We start from the raw sequence: 15,340 nt of genomic DNA on the forward strand, positions 1-15,340 counted from the left end.
CGCTATCTTTCCCTCTTGGGTCCATCACCAGGCTCTGTACAGGCTCTGGTACCTCCTTCTTTGATGGCGATCCCAATGGAGGATCTTGTGCTGGTCCCAATGTCTAACCCCAAACTGACTTCAGCTAGATCCCAACCGATTTTTTGTTTGAATTTTTTTATTGGGTTTTTACAATTTTGGTGGTTCTGAGACTCAATACATCAGTACATAAGACAAGTCAACAATGCCATATAAATTTGTAGCATGTAACTATACTTCAACAAAAAAGTTCTTAACATTCCGGCCTGCCCCAGCTAGTTAGCATATGCCCACGCATAGCTCGATCCCAACCGATGTTGTGTGAAAAATGTTTACTAAAGTGCAACCAGTCACCATACAGCCTGATTCTCATCATTATTATTATTATTATTACATTTGTTAAGCGCGCAGCTGGCCCGGAGGTTTCCCGGCGCTAGTGGGCAAACAGAGGGTGAAATGAGCTGAGAAGGGTTAAGCAACAGATTTAGGAATTAAAAAGCCAAGTCTTAATTCCCCTGCGAAACTTAAGATAACAGATTTCAGATCGCAGGGGTTGAGGCAGAGAGTTCCAGAGAGAAGGTGCTAAGAATGCAAACGAGCGACCGCCCATTTTGGCTTTATTGAAGCGCGGGATCTGAAACTTATTTTGCGTGGAGGATCTCAGTGTGCGGGAGGGGACATAATGCTGTACCAGAGAGGACAGATATTTCGGGGCTTTGCCAGTTTTGATATGATGCATTATACAAAGAGTTTTGAATTTCACTCGGCACTCAATGCGCAGCCAGTGCAGATTGCGCAGATGGGAGGAGACCGAGGACCTGGCGGGCAGATTACAGATAAGACGAGCTGCCATATTCTGAACCACCTGTAGTTTCTTGGTGACCTCTTTGCATGCACCCAGAAGAAGGATGTTCCCATAGTCCAGCCGTGATGTAACAAGGGCCTGGACTACAGTCCTCTGGGTGTCTACTGGAAGCATCCACGTGATTTTTCTCAGCCACCTGATGATGGTAATACAGGTGGCTGAGACTTTTTCCACATGGTGCTTCATTGACAACTGGTTGTCAAAGAGGACCCCCAAGTTACGAGCTGTTACTGAAGGGGTGGGAATAGGGCCCATCTGCTGAAGCCAATGTTGCGGGCCCCAGAGCGATGAAGTCGGACCAAACAGAAGCAGCTCCGTCTTATCTCCATTCAATTTTAATTTATGTTTGTGCATCCAGTTAGAGATTTGTTCCAGACCAGACCGAAGGGAGGACATGGGAAGGTGTTTGTTGGTTGAGAGCGAGTAGACGATTTGGGTATCGTCTGCATAAGAGTAAATAGAGAGACCTGCTTGCTCAGCTAAGAAGGCTAAAGGCCTAACATAAAGATTAAAAAAGAGGGGACTAAGGATAGAACCCTGGGGAACACCGTGAGAAGAAGCGTGAATTGAGGAGACAGAAGAGGAGGAAAAAACTTGAAAGGTGCGATCAGAAAGAAAGCTAGCAATCCAGGCCAGGGCAGGGCCATCATATGTGTCTGCTAGAGAGAATACGCCCTCAGAGGCACCATTATCTTGTCAGTTTAGATTCTCCCCCACCCAGTGAGGAGGATAGTGGAGATGGGGATGATTTACCTCCCTCATTATGATGATGACAGTTTTTACATGGTCTTACAAGAGGACAGTGGGCCAGATACTGCCCCTAATACAGGGTTGAACTTGCTATTTGGACCCTCAGCGGAAGACAATGCTTCATTGCCAGTGGTAATTCGACGTGCAGTATTACGTCTTGGATGTACATCTACTCTGCCCTGATGTTAAGACACATGTCATTACAGAAATCTTTCAGCCACATCAGAACTCTTGCTTGCATTCAATTATGCTTTTACTGACACTTTAATGGGCACTTGGTCAAAGCACTGTTATTGCCCAAGGGTAAATAGGCAGGTATCCAAACATCAAAGACCGATGTCTGGCGACCATGTTTTCCTCACTAAACATCCTACTCTTGAAACTCTGGTGAGCCAAGTTTCATCTAGCAAGGTGAACCCCAACTCATTACCCATGACTCCCCTGGATAGGTCAGTCAATGTAGTTTGCTTGTTTGGCAGAAATATGCACACCCTCTGGGACATGGCTAGCGAGATTTTGCCAACAGTCCTGGAAGACCATGGAGATTCACTAGGTCACACCAGTCAGGTTGGTCGAGATGCAGCCACATTTGTGAATCATTCTGACCTTGATACTAGTGTTTTGGAAATATGGTTGGCACTAGTGTGATGCTGCACCACCATGTGTATCCACAGGACTCTTTGGAGATATAAAGGCCGCTATCATGGATATTCTTTTTGGGAGCTCATGCCTGTTTGGCAAAAAGCTGATTCTGCCTTGGAACGTTTCAAGGGAAGTAGGGACACAGTATGTTCTGTGGGTCTTTTGACCCTTGCTAAACAGTTTCCCCACTAGATGCAGAAATTCTAAGGCTATTCTAGGGATCTGCTGTACAGGCAGCTTCAGTCTCCCCAGCCTCTGCTGTCATCACACCAGTCCTTTTGAAGCGGGAGAAGCGTATGGGGCAGTTAAAGTGTAGGCCACAAGGGCACCCGTCTTTCCAGTCCCCTTTCCCACTGGCACCAGCCACCAAGCTGCTTGAGCTTGCCATTAGTGGTGCACAATCACCCAGTGGGAGGCAGGATCCAGTACTTTCTTCAGGGGTGGCAGTCTATCACTTCAGGCAAATGAGTCCCCCAAATTGTTCAGCATGGCCATGTCCTACCCTTCCTTTATACTCCCCCTCATCTTCACCTGCATCAGAGCTAATCTCAGGGGCACACCTGACATTCTGTTGCAGTTGCAGGAGATGCAAATTATACTTTCCAAAGGAGCCATCAAGCGGTTTCCAGACTCGGAAATTGTAGAGGTTTGCTACTCTATGTATTTCCTTGTGCTTAAGAAGGATGGGGACCTTCAGCCCATCCTAAAGCTTCCTTCTCTGAATGCCTTCTTGCTTAAAGACACATTCAGAATGTTCATGCTGGCCCAGATTTGTCAGCACTTGTCCCAGGCCACTGGTGGTGTCCTTGGACCTGCAGGACATGTATTTTCATTTACAATTCATGCAGTCTCACAGATGTTACCTGCAGTTCAAGTTAGGCCAGGAACATATTCATTTGCCCTTTCTCCCTTTCAACCTTACCACTACCTGCGTTAGTGTTTACAAAAGTGATGGCAGTGGCCGCCGCCCATTTTCAGAAGTAGGGGGATCCCAGTTTTCCCCAGCCTCGATGACTGATTGTTCAAGGTGGATTCACCTTAGCCGTAGACCTCCTTCAGGTGATGACAAACCTCATGATTTCATTGAGGTTCACGATCAACGAGTCGAAGTCGGACCCGACTCATTAGTAGAGGCATCCTGTCATTAGAGCTGTCCTGAACACTGTTTAGGTCAGGGCCTTCTTTCTTTGTAACTAGTTCCAGACATTTGGGTTGTCATTTCCATATTTCAGCCTTGCTCTTCAACCTCTATGAGCACAGCTCTGAGGCTTCTTGGCCTTTTAGCCTCTTGCATCCTCCTTGACGACTACGCAAGGTGGCATAAGCTGGCTCAGCAAAGGAATGTGGAGTTCCAGTGGTCCATTACAAAGGAAACCATTCCAATGCCATTCAGATTTCAGAGGACACTGCACACGATCTGCTGTGGTGACTGATTATTCCCAGTTGGGCTGGTGGCAGAACTCTCTCTCTACCCTACTCTGATTTTATGGTGCTGGCGGATGTATCACTCCTGGGTTCGGGAGGTCTTCTTGGACAGGTGGATATTAGAATACTCTGGTCTTCAGCAGATACATGGCTCCATATCAATCTGTTGGAGTTGCAGGACATTTTTCAGGAGTTGAAAGTCTTCCTTCAAGCAATCAGAAGGAGACTGGTGCAGCTTCTCATGGCCAGCACCACCACCTTGAGGTATTGCAGCAAGCAGGGCAGAGGAGTGTGGTCATAGGTCCTGTGTCAAAAGGCTCTGTGCCTCTGGAGTTAGTTGGAGCATCAGAACATTTCCCTGATAGTGAACCAACTTGTGGGCATCTTGAATGCCATGGTGGACAAGCTCAGTTGGGGGCAATTTACGGATTGCAAATGCCACCTGCTCCCAGAGGGGGCACAGGGTATCTCTCAGCAGTGTGGAAAACCCTGGCTGGATGTTTTTGCCACCACTGAGAATGCACTCTTTTGAAGGTTTTGTGTGTTGGAGTTTCCTTAAGAACACTTGCTAGAAGATGCATTCCGGCTGGAATAGAACAGAGGAATCCTGCACGCCTTCCCGCCCTTGCCTCTCCTGAGTGCTGAAAAAGACCAAAAGCTACCAGACCCAAGTCATCTTAGTAGCTCTACGTTGGGCTAATAGAGTATGGCACACCGAACTTCTGGGTATGAGCGTCTGTCCTCTTATCAGGCCGCCCCTTAAAGAGGATCTCCTGTTGCAGCAGCAAGGCCGTGCCCTTTACCCACGCCTGTGCAATCTAAACCTCCATGTCTGGAGCAGCAGCCGTCAACTTCATTTGTTCTAACACCTAAAATGGCAGATTCTATTCTTGTTGTCAGGTGTCCTCCCACACAGTTAATTTACTTTGGACACTAAGACAAATTTCTGGTTAGTGTAGATCATATACAGTGTCAGAGGTCCTTGTTTAAATCACCTGTTGAAATGCCATTTATTAAGGTTTGGCACACGTTTCCTCTCACACCTTCCACAGTGGGACCTGAACTTGGGGGGCGATTAGGATCGCGGTGAATCCGCATCCTCTGGGCCGGTGGAAGCCACCGCCGGCCCGGAGGATGCGGATTCACCGCTGCGGTGCCTCCAAAGACCCCCCGCCAGATTAGGATGGCTGGGGGGTCATCGGCGGACGGCAAGACCGTCCGCCGCTTTTCCGCCGTGGTCGCCTCCCGACCGCGGCGGAAAAGCTCTAATATGGTGGCAGTGTCTATCAGACACCCCCAGCCATATTAGGATGGGGAAGAACACATGCCTTTCCGCTGCGGCTTTTCCGCCGTGGAAAGGCATATGGTCTTTTCTTTGGGGGCCTGTTGCGGGCCCCCAGGGTGAAGGGGGGGTGGGGGGTGCACATGGGTGGTACCTATGGTACCCCCCTGCATTTGCATGCACAAAGGGGCAGGCACCGCGCGGTGCCTGCCGCTTTGTGCATGCAAAGCATGCATATTTAACATTGCGGCGGGTGCTGCTTAAAGCAGCACCCGCCGCAATGTTAAATATAGAGGATGTGACCGCCAGGGTGGCGGTCACATCCTAATTGCACTGGATGGAACGCCACAGCCCCTGCGGACATTCCCTTCACCTCGGGGGTGGCGGGCGGACGCAGGTCCGTCCGCCATCCTAATAGGCCCCTTGGTATTGATAATTCCCTTGAGCACGGCCTTAGAGCCGATGAACAACTGCTTGTTGGGTGTTCTGACCTTAAAGAGTATCTACCTCAGTGCAATCCCTTTAGTTTGTTGCATTAATGAACTTCAGGTGTTGTTGGTGTAACCACCGCACACCAGCTTTTTTTCCAGACAAACTGGTGCTGTAGACTCGGGCGACCTTCTTCCCTAAAGTCGTGGCTTCTTTCTTTGTTGTGTAACCCATCACTCCCCAGCATTCTTTGCCTCTCTTTATCCCTCAGAAGCGGAGGAGCTACTCCATCGACTTTTCCCAAAAGGGCCATAAGCTTTTACATTGATCATACCAAGGGTCATCACCTGTGGAGTGGCCTCTTTTAACATCTAAAAAAGTCCTACGTTAGGAATCTGCCTACTTGTACTTATTATTGTGTTATGTTCAGCATCGGAGGGCGCGGAACGTGTCAAGCAAGAAGATGACATCAGCATGCAAGGTGACGCTTATATGTGGCTCTAGTCCTCATATCCAGGGTGGTGAGGAGCCACACAATGCCACCTGGTGGTGCATTTGAGCATTACTAAATAGTTTGCTGGTCCAGTCTAACGCTTAGAGAATATTCTAAAGGTGAGGAATCTGATGTTAAATTCCACCAGAAAGAATGTTACTGAAGGTAAGTAACTTGTTCTTCTCTGCACTTGGCTGGCAAATGAGAGCAGAGTTGGCTCCTGCTTATCTCGGCATCAGGCTGCACTGCATCAGCATGGCGTTGCCGGACTCTTGTGCATTTTTCTTCCTGGCTATGTAAAGTAGGGTTCTCAATAGTTGATGCCTTTGTAACAAAGAACGTGCACTCACCTTGATGTACAGAGTGTGACATAGACTCCGCTGAAGTTGAGTACTGCCATCTAGCGGACATGGTGTTAGTGGAAGTGAACAGGACAGGTTTAATTGAGTTTTTTCATAATCTATTTTGATGGAAGATCTCTTCTGGGTGAATTTAAGGAGCTTCCGCAATTGAAGCTATAAAAGGCAAGTCAAGTCTGCAAGAGGTACATTCCAATGCTTTGAGTACACTTCTATGTCATTTTTAGCACCCTCTTGCACAGTCCCTTTGTTTCCTTTCTCTAGTCTATTTTAGTATAGTTTGGGTTTCTTGTAGACCGTATTACCTGACTGGTATTCTGTTGGAATTGTAGTGCTTTTCTTCAATTTTTTAAAGCATCTTTGCTGGAGCTTTTTTAAATAATTTTTTTGTAAGCCTGGCTATTTTTTCCTCTCATACCTTTTGCCATCCTTCACTGCCTTTCAGTGTGCTTGTCATTTTCTAGGATGTTGGGAGCCGGCAGGTAGGATTCAGGGGAGAGTCACCCTGTGCATCTGGCAAGGAGCTAACAAGACAAGTCGAGGGTTCGTCAGCCAGCCCTTGTCAATCCCTCTGCCCAAGCTGTCTGTACAGAGTGAGTTTTGAGGCCTCTATGCTGGTGCTACTCTGCACACAATGAGTCAGAATGTGCTCCTGCACAGTCGAATTACACATTCTCTTTTAAGTTGTTACCTGGCTTCTTTTTCAGTGTCCTCAAGTGATTTCAAAAACACATATGCAAATTCTTCTCGGGGATACTGGAACTCTTTAAGTGTCCCTCTGCTTCCTCAAGATACTTGTGGGGAGCCAAACTTGCACATCAAGATTTATTAAATAGGTTGATACTGTTTCTGCAGTGCAGGACGGGGTGTAAGGATGGCACCCTGCTCCTGACATGTCAAACAATGCTACCTCCAATGTGCTTCTTCTACTTCGTGGAACTCAAGTAGCCATAAAACTGGGCATCACTTCCTTAATTAAATTAGTTTTGGACACAAACGAAGACTGATCCGCTTACCAAAATGTCGCTGTCACTTTGTACACGGCATACAGCCACCTTTACTTAAAAGGAAGGCCTGTCTTCTCCTACGGGGCCACTGCAGCCATTTTCTGTTCTAGCTGTCTCATAGCTTTCCTCTGCTTTAATTCAACCTGCTAACGTCCAGCTCAGAAGGATATAATTGAGCTGACATTCTGCTTCCATCCGTAGGTGATACAGGTAAAGAAGTTCAATGCAGATATTACTCATTGCCTCTACCTGCTCCTATGCCTCCTCATTCATCTTGTCTTGTTCTGCTTTCTCTGGAGTGTTCTGTGGTCGCCCAACTTCATCTCATGCTCAAAAGGGGCTGTTCCCCTATGACTTTCTTTGTTCTGCTGTGCATTGTGAGTCCATGTTCCTGTCATAATACATTCAGCTCAGCAAATTAGAGGCCCAGTAAAGCAGCAAGATCAGCCTCCATTGTCCATAATGAAAAGGAAAATATTGTTGGCTACAACTTTTGTATACTGCATATCAGGGCTGCAAATGTAATCATGAAGTCCTTCTTTTAAAGTTGCTCAAATGGGTGGTGTAACTCCAGCTACAGACCAGATGTGACATCTGACGTTAATGCCACTGGTGCACATTCTGTGACACTGTACTGTGTCCGTACCTAAAAGTGAGAGTTGCCAATTGAATCAACTATTAGATTACCTTGTTTTATGGGGCACAACACATACAATGGGAGATGCTGAGCTGCCTCCCAGTGCCAAGAGTCAAACTCTGAAAGTAAATCCAGTCACATAAAAAAATATGTCTGGGGAGACACACAAAAGAACTTATTGACCTGGTATCTCATTATGTTTTGGGCCAGGGCTGCATACTAGCATGCCAATCTAGTTTCAGCTGGGGCTGGGGTGCACTTCATACATCTTAGAGTTTGACTACATCCTGAGTAGACAACGAAAGTCAATAACACATGCAAGTATTTTCTTTTGTGTATGATATCTGTGCCAAATCACTGCAATCTCACTGTCCAAGCATCCATGAAGCAGCTCTGGTGGGGCACTTACTGACAGCAGTTCAGGATTGTCGCAGATCACAACTTCATTCTGGCTCACATGTCTCCCTTGGGGGTGAGGGTGGTCAGTCCAAACCCATGAATTATGCTCTGAGGGATGCTACCATCTTGCTATCTGCTAGTGCCCGTGATTACATCCTTGAACGTCAGACACATTATCTCAGACCAGCAACCCTGTCACACCACTCTAGATGTTTAAAGTTTGTTTTTCAGCAAGGTTTTAATTTCGACTTAATTGTTTAATTGTGTTTCAAACTTTTTCAAGATGTCCTCATCTTCATAACTATACTTGAGAAAAAATGTATGCAATGCAGTGTTAGAGCAGGTTGGGACATTATGCTGAGAATTCTGTTCTAAAGAAATGTTTTGATCAGTGTATTTAGATGGACATGACAATACAACTAATGTGACGATCAATGTAACATTGCTTCTCAGTTTAGAACTACATTATGCAGTTACTATGTGCTTGACGATGGTAATGGTCATTGCTTTATGTTTCTAGGTTCTGAGCCCCATAGAAGAAAGTAAGTTCAGCAGTGAAGATTTTGATTTGCTGGAAAAGATTACATTTAGTACTTCAGCAGGGAAAATTAAAGGCATTGTTAAAAAAATGGACTTGGACTCAAAAAGGTAAGGATGCTAGCCCTGATATTAGGGTTTTTGTCTACATGTCTAGATCCTGTGTTGTCAAAAGAGTAAACGATGCATGTAAGCATTTCCATTTGTGTTAGAAATGGGATTTCTGGTTGGCTAGGGCATGCGCTTAAGCCAGGCAGAAACCACCACTGTAGTCAGGGTAAGGGAGTTACACGCTGAAGATAAGTCCTACTAACCCCCTTCGTGGCTTGGCAGAGCAGTCAGCCTTATCCCAGAGAGAATGTGTAAAGCTTTTGCATACCACACTCGCACAGCAGCGACACACTAGGCACACCACACAAGACAATCCACACAAGGTTATATAAAATAGCCTTTGTTTTATCCATGAAAACACGTTAAAACACAATCACATGTAACACTGTGCCAATAGGCACTTGTCGCGACTTTAAAGGGCTAACATAAGTCACTGGGCCAATCGGGCCACTGTCACCACCATTACAATTAGGGACCAGTAGCTACTGGTAGGATCACCTCTCAGCATAACGCATTACGCATAAACAGCATTAGCAGGAGTGCACCATAGTAAACACTGGCCACAATACGGCACATAAATCATAAGCAGGGTCATGGGATACACATTATCCACAGTGATTACTAGTCAGTTGCCCATAGTACAATGACACATCCACTGTACAATCTCCCGAGCTACTGCTCGCTACCCTGATCCCCTCCTGGTAAACTTCTGGGCTTTCTGCCCACCTTCAACCAGGAATTTGGCAATGCTTGTAGGCTCTTAGGCACTCACCCGCCTACCCCTGGGAATGCAGCAATCCTGTGGAGATCCTTTCTACAGTGGGACTGGGGCCCTCCATCAAGGTCTCGCCCTGTCCCAGTTTCAAGATCTTGTGTTCCCATTAGTGCGGAGGTATGGGGGGACACACACTATGCCCTTTGGCGGGGCGACTTCCCTTGGCCCCCCGCTTACACACATGTGGTAGACAGCCACCCCTGATGTACCGAGCGGCTGCCAATAAGCCAGACAGACCCAGGCCGGGTAAGGTGTCGAGCCGCCAGTCTGCTGACAGTGCGGCCCACAACAGGAATCCTGCAGGAGGCCCCCCACCTCACGGGGGAACAACATCTCCTCTCTGGCCAACCAGGCGGGAGACAGGCTTCGGCCCAGGCGCTTCTGCCAGCCCGCCCACAACCAGGCAAAGGAAACCCGCGGGGCACTCAACTTCCTCACGGGGGAGCCCCTCCCACGGTCAGGCGTACTTTGCCTAACTTCCTGCATGCTGGGAATCACAGAGCGAACTCTTTGGCAATTTCACAGCTCTCTGGCCACGGCACGACGGCACGCGCTACCCGCTCGGCTGGAACCCACTCCTCGGGCTCAGGGAGATTAAGCTGGGATTGTCCACCACGCACATCTGGTGCGTGGTCCCCGCACTTACAGCTCAGTATAAAGGAAGCATTGCACACGCTCGGCTGAAGAACATCCCCTCACATAGGGAGAAAAGGAAGTACAGCGCTTCTTCAATTTCCTCTAAGGCCAGCCACACAGCCCTGGTAAATCCCAGAAGACCGGGCTCAGGCAGGCCAGCACACTGGGTCCCTTCAACAGAGCAGCAGTCCCTCCAGCTGCCAAGCAGGGCACCAGGTCAGTCCCCTGTTCCTCCTGGTATACTGCAGTCCACGCAGTGTGCTCTCCCAAGTTCCAAAAGTTCAGTTCACATACATGTGGTCACAGCCCCAGTACTTATAGTACTACAGTCTTTGTTCTCCCCCTGGCACTGGCTCTGAGCCCAGTCCAAACCAGTTCTGGGGGGCACTTTGCAAGTGCACAACAACCTCCATTGAAAATGTAAGGCTTGACTCCAAACACATCCCAGGGGGGTGGAGCCATTATTGTGGAAGGCAGGCACAGCACTATTCACGTGCTACTCCTCCCACCACTCCAAATGCAATGAACGTATTCAGCCTAGCGCTGACTCATCCAGATTCTCTGGACCCAATGCACCTCCCAGCCCCTGTCACTCCAAAGTCAGACAGTCAATACACATCCTAGCAGAGGACCAAAGACATATAGCACACAGAAATACCTACTTCTATAAAGTGGCATTTCTAAAATAGTAATAATAAATCAGCAAACACCAGTAAGCAGCTTTTGTCACCCCTATTTCAACATACCAAACTTGATGACGCTACCCCTCTCATGTCAGGAATTACCACTGAAGCACTTATCAGGGAATCCCCAATGCATCCCTAAGAGAGGGCAGCCTCACAGCATTGAGAAACCACATAGGCTGTTTGTCACTACCAGGACATGCCACACAGTTAAGGCACATGTCCTACCTTTCATCTACACCGCACCCTGCCCATAAGGCTAGCTAGGGCCTACCTTAGGGGTGACTGATATGTAGTAAAAGGGGAGTCACAGACGTGGCAACCACTTTAAGTGCCACGTCACAGTGGCAGTAAACTGCGCGCGCAGGCCCTGCAGTGGCAGAGGTCTGAGACAGGTTTGAAAGGCTACTTTGGTGGGTGGACAAGCAGCGCTGTAAACCCACCAGTAGCATTTAATTTACTAGTCCTGGGTATATGAGATACCACTGTACAAGGGACTGACAGGTAAACTAAATATGCCAAACAGGTGTAGGCAAATCCTACCAAGTGTACCATAGAGAACACATGCACTTTAGCACTGATCAGCAGTGATAAAGTGCCCAGTGGCCTAAAACCACCAACAACAGTTCAGAATGAAATAGAGGAGGAAGGCAAACATTTTTGGGATGACCCTTGTAAAGAGGGCCAAGTCCAACAATCTGTATATGAAATCCATATGCAGTAGTCTTCTGTCTGCTTCTTGTATCAAATGTGAGTTGGTTTGTGTTTCCCACAACTACCATCAATAATCATTAATAATTGTAATGTAAAGTTGTCTCTCTCGCTCTCTCTCTTTAGTGTCTTAACGTATGGCTTTGTAAGACCTTTCTTAACTTATTTCAGAATACATTTTTGGTCTTTTGCTTTTGAACTTGATTTCTCTTGCTGAAGGAGTTGGAATATATAGGCAGTTAACAACCTTTCTCCTTACTACCATTTTTCTGGAAAACTGGATTTGGACAAAATGAGTCACTAAAATTGTAAACTGTGAAACTGAATGACTCAGAACCAGAGGACTGATTAGCACGCCTGTGCTGTTCAATTTAAGATCTCTGCTGGGATAGTTAAGTTGCCTACATTTGGCAGGTTTGAGATATTTTCAGTAGCACAAATATAGCTCTGTACTGTTGACTTGAAATATGAAAAATCTGTGGCCGGACAGTAGCATCCTTGTGACAGTATCACAGTGCAGGCAGAGGTTGTGCAAAGTGACACTGGGGCAGAGGAAGCAGGTTATTAAAAGTTATAAATAAAAGGTGGGTAAGCCTCCTTCTATCTATTTATAGGTTGCAGTTCTGCAGTCTACAGTGAGAGAAATAAGTGGATTATTGCTCCACTGAAAGACTGGTTCCTGGAGGTATTAACTGTCTTTGTCTTCATATAGTAGGGCTCTCTTGTGCTGTTTAAGGAAGAGAAGTCTCTTCTTGTTTCTTTTATGAAATCAAATAGGAGTACCTAATCATGCGCAAATTGCCTATTGCATGTTCACATAATGAAACTGTAGTGTCTCTGACTGTGAGAGGATGGCTCACACAATATTTCAACTAAGATTCTTACTTCAATTAAATGTTTGCCTATAGAAACAACTTGTATGTTTTCCAAGAAACTCATCAGCAAGAATTGTACAGTAAAAAGCTGGAGTATTAGTTGCGGGGGTGGGTGAGAACCCACCTCTAATAATTATCGCAGTCCATGTCAAGCCAAACCTCAAAACTCACTAAATACATCTGTGCTTAACCCTCTGGTAGCTTTTCACAATAGCAGTCAGGCTTAACTTGTGGGCATGTGTAAAGTATTTATGCAGCAGCCAAACAGTAATAAAGTGAAAATACAACGTAAGCAAAATCCTACACTAATTTAGGAACCTAAAGTAAACTTTAGTGACTTAAATGACACCAAAAGGACACAAATCCAGTATGTAGAACTGGATATAAGAATTTCCAATGTTTCACTAAAAAAATTGTGCCAAAAAACATTGTTATCTGGTCACACTCGACCAGATCACAGTCAAAAGTTAAGGCTGATCGTGATGGAGCTTGAGTTCGATACAGGGACCAGGTTTCTCCGAGTGGAACGTTTAACTTCTGACTTAGAAACTTTTATGGAGGAAATGTGGCCATTGACTGGACACGCTGAATCCGACACTGGGCTTAACAATGGAGGTTGCTGAAGAGCGGGGTCCTGGCACAGTCGCCAACGACAGTGGGAAAATTTCACAGCGAGCAAAGTTGGTGCCCAGGGAGGTCTTGACTTTGATCAGCTTCGGCTTGGCCTATGTCTGGGTAAAGCCTCCTGCCTTAGGACTTAAAAACTTTTCTAGAAGTCAGATCTCCTTCAGTGGGGCAAACCAGCAAGCTGAGGTCGACTGACAATTTGGCAGCTGTGGCTACGATGGCTGTCCCGATCTCCAGTGGGTCTCTAGGCAGAAAGTTGGAAAAAAGATTCTAGGTCTCAGCTTTTGCAGTTTGGGGACAGAAGGAGTACACTCTCACACCAGCTAACGCCCCGAGACCTGGGGAGCGCCACTTTGGGGGTTAGGACTCATTCCAATAAGGGCCAGGAGCTGGGTCCAGGGCAAGTCTATTTGGCACTGGTCAGCTTGAGGTTTCCGGGAAAGGCCTCTGGAAGCTAGTGTTCCTGTACCTTAAACAGGAGGTCAGCCAACTGATCCTTAGAATCATTTCTGGGGTCCTGAATTCAAGGCAAGCAGGTCCAGTCTTTCTTCTTGTTTTTCTGACACCAGGGCGTTCTTTCTTCTAATTCTTCACAGGTCCAGAACTGTTCTGAGGAGGGTACGAGGGATGAAACACACAAAAGGTGATAGGAGGAATGCTTCCAATTTGTCTAACCACTCGCTATCGCTCGAGGTAGCATCTAAACCCATCGATCTTTTGCTCACCATGCCACCTCAGTTTTGACCCAGCCATATGGAAGTCTGCCTTGACCATGCTCCTCATGGGCACAGTCCAGCCCGAACTGCCAAACCATGTCCTCCCTGAACAGCAAAGAAGGGCTCAAAAAGAGCACATTCCTAAAGCACATATGTACAGAAAAAGACTAATGGGTCTCCTTATAGTTCCGCAACACTTGAATTTCCTCCCTGAACAGGAACACAAGTAACCCAGGACCGGTTTCGTCCTAGTTATAGGCTCATCAGCCGGGTACAGCTTGGTTCCAGTTACACAGTGAGAATGGGAATGCACCTGATCCTCTGCAACACCTCAAGGGTCAGTTGGCAGCTGCTCCCCTATCATAAGGTATTCCAAGAAAGCTCTGGCTCAGCCTTTCATTTCTTGAGCACTGTATTTGAAATGTTTAACCCATTTTTATTAAAGGCTAAAACTGACTTTTGAAGTCGCATTGCAGAATGGTTAATCAACCTACACTGGTTCAGTAGACTGCAATACCATCCCTTGATCTTAGCATAGGTTTAGAATGGTGCAGACTTAGCAGGTGGACTGAGCTGTGCCTAGTTCCAATGATATAATCCAGCCAGCCTCACTGCACATGTGCTGCTGCTTTTCTCATTAGCTGATCTCTGTATTATGGCTCGCCAGGAACTTAATGGACTTGTCCTGAGCCTGTGGTAGTGGTGCTGGCACAATTATCAGAGTAGGTCTTCTGCCATCAATGTTACGTCATTAAAGTTATAGGGATTGTAAAAAATCCAAGCCACACACAAAGAAAACATTTAGCAAATGATAGAAACCCATTCAGTAGAAGAGTGGTAGGTTTGTAACATGTAGCCTGTGGTGCAGCTTGGAGCACACTGTCACAAATATATATTTCTAAAGCATGGTGTGGCAGCATGCTATAATTTGCAGATGTGGCAAATTCTATTGAAATGTCCACTAAATTTGCACAGACATGCAGTATCTAATTCAGTCTTCTAAATGCAGAATCTGAAAAAGACTATTAGTTATGGATTCCTCACCATAGAATTACTCCCAGGCGTCAGACTGGATTGTATAATTTTTCTTCAGCAGTACCCCTGCATGTCTGTTGGTGGCGTCGGTCGACTCCGCGTTTGTCGTTGGCGTCATGGTCGCCGGAATGATGTCACAGTATCTACTTAGACGTCGGCTCTGCGCGCTTATGTCATTTCTTTCTTTTTCCACGCCAGCCAGCGTAGATCCGTAGAGAGCGTTACCGCGAGTCACTTTTTGACTCTCTCTTTGCGACTTTTTGTCGACATCTTTTCGAGTTGTCATGACTCCTGGTGCACAGGGATGTCATCTCGGTGGACCGCCTTC

At 46.7% G+C, this 15,340-nt stretch overlaps 1 protein-coding gene across 2 annotated transcripts in view; it reads left to right on the top strand.

Moving 5' to 3' along the window:
• Positions 1–15,340, top strand: part of UGGT2 (UDP-glucose glycoprotein glucosyltransferase 2) — a 1,586,510-nt gene that overhangs the window by 1,073,396 nt on the left and 497,774 nt on the right. For both annotated transcript variants that reach the window (XM_078657956.1, XM_078657957.1), the window contains one exon: positions 8,827–8,954. In XM_078657956.1, coding sequence (XP_078514082.1) covers positions 8,827–8,954 — 128 coding nt within the window. The remainder of the gene's footprint in view (positions 1–8,826; positions 8,955–15,340) is intronic.

This window comes from Lissotriton helveticus, chromosome 8 (genome assembly GCF_964261635.1).
Source record: "Lissotriton helveticus chromosome 8, aLisHel1.1, whole genome shotgun sequence".
In the NCBI taxonomy this organism is placed as follows: domain Eukaryota; kingdom Metazoa; phylum Chordata; class Amphibia; order Caudata; family Salamandridae; genus Lissotriton; species Lissotriton helveticus.